The sequence below is a fragment of the Astatotilapia calliptera genome, chromosome 10 (assembly GCF_964374335.1).
Source record: "Astatotilapia calliptera chromosome 10, fAstCal68.1, whole genome shotgun sequence".
In the NCBI taxonomy this organism is placed as follows: Eukaryota; Metazoa; Chordata; class Actinopteri; order Cichliformes; family Cichlidae; genus Astatotilapia; species Astatotilapia calliptera.
In genome coordinates this window covers 16,454,593-16,464,198 of record NC_137431.1, presented here as the reverse complement: position 1 = coordinate 16,464,198, position 9,606 = coordinate 16,454,593, and the positions used below count along the sequence as shown (strand labels likewise).

The 9,606-nt window shown below is 38.8% G+C and overlaps 1 protein-coding gene across 4 annotated transcripts; it reads left to right on the top strand.

Annotated features, from left to right (window-relative positions):
* Positions 1-1,316: 1,316 nt before the first annotated feature.
* Positions 1,317-9,148, top strand: inpp5kb (inositol polyphosphate-5-phosphatase Kb). Of its 4 annotated transcripts, XM_026183240.2 has the most exons (14): positions 1,317-1,510; positions 2,899-2,941; positions 4,798-4,902; positions 5,128-5,236; positions 5,611-5,727; positions 6,040-6,215; positions 6,310-6,421; positions 6,494-6,603; positions 6,696-6,722; positions 7,636-7,849; positions 7,932-8,069; positions 8,171-8,254; positions 8,342-8,446; positions 8,663-9,148. In XM_026183240.2, the coding sequence occupies exons 2-14, from the start codon at positions 2,907-2,909 to the stop codon at positions 8,729-8,731; spliced, it is 1,401 nt and encodes a 466-aa protein (XP_026039025.2). In that variant the 5' UTR covers positions 1,317-1,510; positions 2,899-2,906; the 3' UTR covers positions 8,732-9,148. The 4 variants fall into 4 exon arrangements, with proteins under 4 accessions (XP_026039025.2, XP_080163224.1, XP_026039023.2 ...); XM_080307098.1 differs by lacking the exon at positions 6,696-6,722 and having other exon boundaries at positions 1,371-1,510; XM_026183238.2 differs by lacking the exons at positions 1,317-1,510; positions 2,899-2,941 and adding an exon at positions 4,039-4,430.
* Positions 9,149-9,606: the final 458 nt, after the last annotated feature.

The following is a 9,606-nucleotide window of genomic DNA, read 5'->3' as shown; positions in this document are numbered from 1 at the left end:
TGAGAACAGATACTGATGTTTTTAAAAGTCTGAACCTACAAACTTGTGAGAGAACGTGGTTTAACAGAGACAATCTCATAGTTATCTGTTGTTAGATTCCTCGATTTATAATCAGAGTATGAAACCAAATGATTCCATAATAATCCCAAACTGTTTTTAAATCGTTAAATCTCTCTTTCTCTCTCTTACTTTCTCTCTCTCTCTCACTCCTGTTAACTCGTCTCCTGTTTTTCTTTCTTTTATTGTGAATTTGTGCCTTTTTGTCATTTTATCTTCTAATAACACTACTGTACATTGGAGACATAAAGAACTAAATAAAAAGAAACAAAGCAACTGTACATAAGTTTGATGTGAATGCTTTTTTTAAAATTATTTTAATGGATGTCATCGGTGTGAGATTATTTAAACATGGAAGACAATGTATGTTTCCTAAATGCAAGGGAAAAGTGACAGACAGACAGACAGTCAAAAAACGGTTCAAATATAAGCTAAAAAATGAACTTTGACTTGCCTTGGCAAAATAAATCAAAACAGTTGTTGAAATCATCAAATGTTAATTAAAGCTACAAAGTATGACTTTTGAATATTATTCTTTGGTGCCCCTGGTGGACCTATAAAACACACAGACAGCAGACACCACACACATACAGACACAAACACTGTAGGCAGGGTAGAATTAATCAGGCTTTTTGTGGCAAAGATTACTTTAAATCCTGATTATGAGGCAGAGGATGGGCTGGGGCTGAGAGCTGCTACATATTTTGTTAGATGGTGATGAAACTACACAGTGTATGGATGTTTGAGAGGGAATATTTGACTTTACTAATGAACCACTGAGGATATTTTAGCTTATCAGTAAAAAGAAAACTGAGCTTACTAGTTGAAATATGAATGAAAAATTTATTTTGGTTCTTGAATCTAAAGATCAGAAAGTATTAATCAAGTTTTATGTTGTGATTTTGTTTGTTTTAATCTTTGTGTCTGTTCTGTTGATAACCTTTCTTCTTTCTTCCTATAGATGGCTTATTTATATCATGCACAACCATCCTGCAAGACCACAAAAATAACAGAATGAATCCCCGTAATTAAAGCATTACGCAGTCAATAAAATCCTTATAAAGTAGCATTTTAATGTGTAATGCAGAGCACCTTTCACATTCCATACTGTTAAGAAAATGAAGGATTGTTTCATACAAAGCAGGCTTTAGTGAAGCAAATGCCATGTCAATAAACAGACATGTCTATTCATAAACACTTTCTCACTGGGTTGTTAACCAACCTGGGATAATAGCTTGATCCGATGTTACGCTTAAGTCCAGCGTGGGCTGTGTGTGGGAATTTGCACCCAGGAGGGGAGCAGCTGAGAACAAAGTGAGGAAACCAAAAACAGTATCAAACAGTCAAACCAGCCTCACCACAGGAAAACAGATTCCCTTTGGACATCTCTGTCATCTGTGCACACAGCGTCTACTGCTTTTCCGGATACCACAAGACAGACACACAGACAAAGGTAATGGTTTAGTTAGACAGAGGGATGCTTTTGTTCTCATAAGGCAAAACGATCTCAGTAACTTGTTTGCGTGGGGTTTTTTGTTTTTTGGGTTTTTGTTACAGCACACTAGCAGTTGGCAAGTATGAATACGGCACAACAATCTGTTTCTCTTGCAATCACTGGTCAATTTAAAATACCAAAGTTAGGACTTCGTTACTTTTTCAAGGAGGGGCTTATAATAAGGGTAAAGAAAACAGAAGTTAGTAACATTGTTATAAAGAACAAAAAACTTGTCAGTGAAAAACAACTAACTTAATTGATGCATAATTAAAATTAAATAATATCGATAACAAAAGTTGACACTAGAATAGAAGACTAAATAAAATAATTTCTGCCTTTTAAATTGTATTTTTTTCTTCTTTGATAAAAATTTGCATATTGTCATAGCCTCGATTATTATATTGTGACAAGTTGTTATTGTGGTTAATATCTACACTGATATACGATGAAATTGACCTCACTAGCTAATTTGGCTAATGTTCTAAACAGTTAGCTAGGTAAGAAATTACATATTTTGCTGTGGATCTAAATTAAGAGCACAACAACAATAAAAGAGATAAAATGTAAAGACACTGGACTTACATATGTTATGTGGGTAGTCATATTGCCAGTTTAACAGTAGACTAATATCTATATCTATATGAACTACCATCAACTACTTTGCTAAAAGAGTGTTAGCCATAACAAATATGTTAGCGTGCAGCTTGTTGTGCACCTTGTTGCCCCCAAGTGGCCAAATGAAATTCAGTTGAATTTAATTTTAATGTGTCCAATCACAGCCATCAGCAAGGGTTGGTGGTGAGGAAGAAACCCAGAAAAACAAATAATCTAAGCTATCATAACAAAGCCACAGTTATTAGACAATTTTGACACAAACAGGACAAGGTGTTGCTGTTACAGTCTAGTCACAAGTCCAGGACATTGTTGTTGTTTTCTTTACTTACTTTAAAACTAGTTCAAAGGCCAGAGCAGCCAACGGCAACAAATATGCATTGCACCCACTATTTATAATTAGCTTTAAAAAGTCAAATAATTTCTACAGCATTTTTGATAAAGTTTTATTTAAAATATGTCCAAAAATGACTCTCAAGTCTTCCTGTGTTTACATGTGATCTTCAGGGCACTGTCACTTTAACACGGCCGAGGCTAACCATGATTAGACGTGATTAAAAAGCAATTTGAGAAATGACTCCGGGGCATCCCTGTCAGGTTTGGCTTTGTCTGTTTAGTTATTTTTGCCCGGCTCTGGTCTATGCTCCCAGCAAACTGAATGTAGTAAGGATAAAGCGTATGGCATTTCTATTTGCTTACATTTTTCCCAAGCCTGTGTGTATGTGTGCCTACAGGGGAGAAAATGAACACCGGCAGGGGTGGAACAGACAAGTGCAGGTAAGACCAGCACAATTCTGTCTTTGTCTCCTAATGTAAATGAAAGGATACAAAGTAGGTAGGAACAAAGTCAGAGATGGAAATAAATGTGAGGGAAAGCACAGATCACATGTAGAGATAGTAAAACAAAAGAAAGTAACCCTCCCAGCTTGCATTTCATAATCAGTTTCATAATCTTTATAAGTAACTTGTGGCTGCTGGATCTGAGTATTATTAGATCTGCGAGAAAACTTAAATAGTATTCTATTCATCATTTCTGACCAGTGGGCCCCTTGATTATCTACTTAACACCTCTGCTTGCTAAAGAATTTGCCCTAAGTCTTTGCATGTGACACTGTTACATGAACTGAAAGGGAGGATTGGGACACCAAGGATTATAAATACTTTTCTTTATTCCTGTCCCCATTTCTTCGTATTTTCCACAGGCATCCAAATATTTTATTATTTTTGCTTTACATCCATTAATAAACCATTCAGCTACATACACTTATTCAGTAACACACAACAATCAGCATGTTATTTTTTAGAATTTAATAGCAAATTAAAAGAAGAAGCCAAAGCTGATATTTTCTCTCGTCACCAGTGCATGGGTGTAATTGTGGGTCACATGCATTGTTCTATGTGCTCCGCTGATGAAGAATAGCGGTGATAAACCTCTTAGAAAAGCTGAAGGTTTGCCCAGGTCTTGCAGCAATACTGATGGAGGATCAGCCTCCTCTTACACTTTCTTTGGCTGCACACACTCACAGCAAAACACACGCACAAGTTCACATGCCTGTCTCCTGCCTGCGATTATACTCCAAATCTGACTCACTCTTGCCTGCTTTCCCGAGTCAACCCTACTGCTTTGTCAGTCGCTGCTCCATCGGAGCCAGATCACACAAGACTCTGCCAGAGAAAGGACTCCACCAGCAACCTTCACCCTCGGCGTTTCAGTTGTTCAACTTGGCTATTTTGGAGGACTTTAAAGAAGAACTGCCTGAAGCACATGCAGAGAGAGATTTGAGTAACTAGGAATCAGTTCATATTACTCTCAGTCGAGTGGACAAAGGGACCGGTGGCCTCTCGCATCAGATGGCTACAACTATCCCAACCACAGAAGTCTGAGGAGAAGTCAAGCCAAAGGTCTGTCTTCCGTAGGATTTTCCCTCTTTCTTTATGTTTATTTTAAGTAGTTACTTTCAATACTGCTGTGCACTGAAGAACCTCCTGAACTTTACTACGTCACATACACTGGGAAGACCCTTTTTTAAGGCATAACTTCAAAGATGGAACTTTTAACAGACAGTCCACGTGTGCGCTCAGACAGCACGAGCAGCTCGGCATCTCAGGGCTCAAAGTCGAAGACGGTTCTTCGCCAGCGTTTGTCCCAGCTGCTGACCTGCATCGAGGACATGAGCTCTGACGACGAAGCCAGTGAAGAGGTGTCACGCACGCTGGAAGAAGCATTTCAGCTCTGTGGACGCTTCATTCCCACAGATGCATTCAGGTTGACTTTAACACTTTGGGCTTTTAAAAAGCTTGTAAAAGAAAAATCACTTCAAACTTTGATTTATCATGAAGAAACAGGCATACCATAGCAACTAATATAGTTCATATCAAAAAGTGCAGAAATGATCAATAGGCTCTTAAAGTGGTATTTGTGAAAATAATATCTGTGGTTCTTAGTGGGTTCCACTTAACTTGTAAGATTACAAAAGTGTGTATTTTGGAAAAGTAAATGTTATCAAGGTTTGGGTTTTTTTTGTATTTTTATGGTATAAGTGTTGCTCTTTTTGAGGACACAAACTGTTGAGCATGCACAGTGTATAGCTTTGTAGCATTGTAAATAATATTTGGGAGTTTTTTCTCACAAGGATCCACATTGTGACCTGGAATGTGGCCACAGCAGAGCCTTCTGAAGATGCCACCTCTTTGCTCCAACTAGATGCCCAGCCGCCTCCAGATCTCTATGTGATTGGGTAAGAAATAACATTTTTGACAGTTGAGTTTCAAATGTTGCTAATAATCTATTTATATATATATATATATATATATATATATATATATATATATATATATATATATATATATATATATATATATATATATATATATATATATATACATTCATAATGAATCACAGGAGTGGAATCAAAGACATTAGGCTGTCATTACTTGTCTCTTTTTATTTTTCTGTGTGTTAGCCTTCAGGAGGTAAACGCCACCCCAGTGAGGTTCATCACAGACCTGATATCAGAAGACTCCTGGAGCCATGTCTTCACGAACTCACTGGCACCCAGAGGCTTTGTCAAGGTCGGAGAAGACAAAAGAAGGAAAAGGAGAAATATTTGTCTTCATGTGTCTCTTTAGTCTCCTGTATTTTTCTTTCATCCATAAAAGAGACATAAAATATATTATTACATACATTTTTATGCTGTTGCAGTTAAACTGTTTGAGATTCAAAGAGGAAAAGAAAAAGAAAAGAAACGCTGCATAATCTACAACATTTAATAATTTTATGATTCTTTTTCTTAACTCTTATCGTATCTCCCTATGTTTTTATTTCTTTTAATTATCCTAATTGTACAGCACCTTGGTCAACAGTTGTTGTTTTAAATGTGCTATATAAATAATTTGGACTTTGACTTTGACTTTAATACAATCTTACTGTCTCCATCTGTGTCTAGGTCACGTCAGTGAGGATGCAGGGTTTGCTGTTGCTGCTGTTTGCCAAACAGATTCATCTTCCCTACATCAGAAACATCCAGACCACCTACACTCGGACCGGCGTGTTTGGCTACTGGGTAGGAAATTAGAATGGGAGCTCTGGTTATCCCTGAACCTTGTAGACAACCACACTGTGTGCACACCAGGAATCCCATTGGCATCAGATGCTGTAGGGTTTAAACGCACCATGAAAGGTCCATTGTGTTTGTTTAGTGAAATGTGCAGCAGCTTTGACAGAAAGAAATCACAAACAAAGAACACTGAAAGCAGTCAGAACACTGGGATAGAAAACTTGTGTCTAATCCATAATCCAAGTTAAAAGAGATACTTTTTTTATAATTAGTCTTCTTCACAGACTGTATTTGTTCTCCTGTGTGTGTCTGTGTTAGGGTAACAAAGGAGGAGTGTCTGTGCGCTTTTCCTTCTATGGACACATGATTTGCTTCCTCAACTGCCACCTAGCTGCTCACATGAACAACGCTTTGCAGCGCGTTGACGAGTTTGAGTACATACTGGAGACGCAAGACTTTGACATCTATGACACCCCACAAATCCGGGACCACAAGTCAGGATTCCTTCACAGAGGCACACAAATACTATGCATATACGCAACATGGGCTGCTGTGCAAGTAAAATGTGGCTCTGCGGCTTTTTCACAGGGTGGTGTTCTGGTTTGGTGATCTGAACTTCCGCATCGCAGATCACGGTTTGCACTTTCTCCGCTCATCCATCAACAGCGGCCGGCTAAATTTGCTGTGGGGCAAAGACCAGGTATTGTACTAGTGTGAGGACACACACACACATAATAACGCACGCTTGCTCATTATTTTCATTTTCCTGCAGCTCATCATGATGAAGAAGAAGGAAGCTTTCCTGCAGGAATTTGAGGAGGGACCGTTAAATTTTAAACCCACCTACAAGTTTGACCGTAACTCCGACACCTATGACACCAGGTAACATGCTAAAAAATCTGTATTATACACACATGATCTGCAAATTTTGTAAGCCTTATTTGTGTCTTCGTTTCCATTTTAATTTTGCACAGCACTCCAAAGACATGGTTGGGTTTAAAGTAAGAATTATTTTGTGTTTTGCATCCCCCACATTCCTTTATCAGCTTTTGCCACCACATCTTTAGTTGTAGCAAAACGCTAAATGGAAGCTCAAAGCAGCCATGGCATCTATAAACCTGATTTATAGATGAACAAGGTAGCAGCTCTTTCTCCGACTCATATCCATTCTTGACACAAACAAGGCCCCTGCAGCTCTGTGGCACCACCCTCTTCTTGCTCCTCACGTCTCTCACCTGGGTGCTCCTCTCTGAATGGTTGGGGACCTGGTTCTGGATGCTAGATCTGCCTAGGTGGGTGTCTCGGTCCTGTGTATAGGATAGACACCTTGAGGGTTACTTAGATATAACCCACATTCACAAAGTGTATGGAGACACTGGCATAAGCAACAGGATTCAAATGGGTTTTGTAAGCATAATATGACTGATAAATGGCAGACATGTTCTGCATATTCATTAGACCAGAACTCCCTTCTGCACCCAGCACCCCACTGTTTGCACTCCTTCCTCTTTTTGTTCCGGTGTAATCCACATTTTGCTTTTCACAGCAAATTAGTGTGTGCATAAGCTGTAATACCCTGTTAATGGTACTATCTGCTACTTAGCATGTAACCTACATCATTTCTCATACGCATGCTACACTATAGGTATAGCCTTGTACTGCATGTGTATGTGTTTGGTTTGCATTCTTTAACAGCACTTGTTTTTTCATAAGAATTAGTATGTAGATTTGTATGGATAGACAAATGTAAATGTGTTAAAGGGTAAGCAATAGAGAAAAAAAATTTTTTTAGATAGAAGTTGTAAAATCAACAGCCATGTTCATTATGCTCGGCGTGGCGCACCCATAATTTCGATGTAGATATACAATGACAATAAAGAACTATTTTATTCTGTTCTTCTATTCTATTCTCAGTGGAAAGAAGAGGAAGCCGGCATGGACAGACCGGATCCTCTGGCGCATCAAACCCAAGCCCCTGCCATCAGAGGAAGATGATGAGAAGGCATCAACTTCCACAGATGAAGAACAGGATGAGTATCCAGTCCTGGTCACCCAGGATAAATACACCAGTGACATGAGCTATGGAGTCAGTGACCACAAGCCTGTCATTGCAACCTTCAGCCTGGAGGTGAGAGCAGATGCACTGCATAGACCTCTGCTTTTTCAAATGTTCTTTAAAAATATTTTCTTTTCTCTTATCTTTCCCGCAGCTGAGAAAAGTCTTTGACACACCACTGGTGCGAGTGTCTCCTGTGGGCATATGGAGCGCAGGCCAGGATGCACTTTTGACCTACTCTGTCCTGGAGGACTTTATGTCTTCTACGTGGGACTGGATTGGCCTGTACAAGGTACTAGGACTCATGTAAAAACAACAAAAATCAATAAACAAATCATTTAAACCTTATATATTATAATTGTGTGGATTTGGACTGACTGTCTTACGCTTCAGGTGGGATTTAAGACTGCGTCTGACTATGAAACCTTTGTTTGGGTTCGAGAAAATGAACTGCCAGAGATAAATGAAGTCATACAGGTAAAGTAGAAGTGCAGCGTTTATGTCATATTAACAGATTCTTTATGAATGCATTATTCATTAACATGCACATATGTGTTGTTGCAGATTTCTGTGGATAAAGGTCAGATTCCTCTGTTAGGTGGACAGTACGTTTTGGGGTACTACAGCACAAACATGCAAAGCATCACTGGCCTCAGTGATAGCTTCCAGGTAACTGCTTCACTATCATATCTGTAGTTTTATAGTTAGATATTTTTTTTAAACTCTTAAACATACAATTTAATGCATCCACGAAAGACTATTTAAATGTAGAATTTTGTTAATACAGGTGTACCTACATAAGAGATTACTGAGTGCATGCTGTGTTTGGAGAAGGAAGCAAGCATGGCAGTGTGCTTTATTTTGCTCTCTCTTTGGTTCTTACAGATCCTGGAGTCTAAGCGTGCTGTCATGGAAGGCCTGGTTCCCGAGGATATCAATGGAGTCAACAAATAAGAACAGATTCTCTGCAGTGCCACGTCTTATTCCTCTCCGCTGCAAAGTCACACAGATCTAAATCAGGCTATAAAATTGCCCCAAGGTTAACTCCTTAATCTACTGGATGAGCAGACTCTGTCATTCATGTTGGCCCCCACAATTTGTCATCATGTTAACTCCAGTTTGTTATTTCCTACTTTGCCTTTAAGGTTCAGGCTCACTCTTGCTGAAACAAGATCTCTAATAAAAAAAAAAAAAACTTTAATGAGTAGCCTCAGTCTATCCACAGACCCTGTTAGAGCAGATATACGGAGAACACATGTCAAACTGCACAGCAGCTTGAAAACAGAAACTGCATTTGAGTTTTGTTTCAAAGTTTTTTGTTTTGGCAGCTCATAGTAGCCAGTGCAGATTAATACAAAAGGTGGAAAACATCATTGTGTAGAAGAGTGTGCTCTTTTGTTTTATATGTGCTGTCTCAGTGAAGAAACATGCACCCTGCAACTGAAATTTCTTGCAATGGGTTGTCTGCAGAAACTGTTGAATATGAGAATCTTAGAGAGGAACATGACTAGGGATGGGTATCGTTTAGGTTTTATCCGATACCGGTGCCAAACCGGTACTTTTGAAACGGTGCCGGTGCTTAAACGGTGCTCAAACCGGTGCTTAAAGAATGGAGAACACAAAATTGGTCCAAAAACCTCCCATGTTCAGCTGTTTTTTTGTAAAAAGATAACAATGTTAGTCTTTTCTGCAGCTATAGGGGATTTATGGTATCACTCTTGGCTGGAAGCAGTGCTTAAACAATGGAAAAAACACAAACTTTGTCTAAAAACCTCTCATGTTTAACTGTTTTCCACTTTTTCTTTGGTCATTTTAGCCTTTTTGTCCAG

Excerpts from the sequence above, each read along its gene's own strand:
- inpp5kb (XM_026183238.2), top strand. The coding sequence starts at position 4,210 with ATGGAACTTTTAACAGACAGTCCACGTGTGCGCTCAGACAGCACGAGC. Across the intron at positions 4,431-4,797 it reads ATTCCCACAGATGCATTCAG|GATCCACATTGTGACCTGGA; the intron begins GTTGACTTTAAC and ends TTTTCTCACAAG. Across the intron at positions 8,070-8,170 it reads ACTGGATTGGCCTGTACAAG|GTGGGATTTAAGACTGCGTC; the intron begins GTACTAGGACTC and ends CTTACGCTTCAG.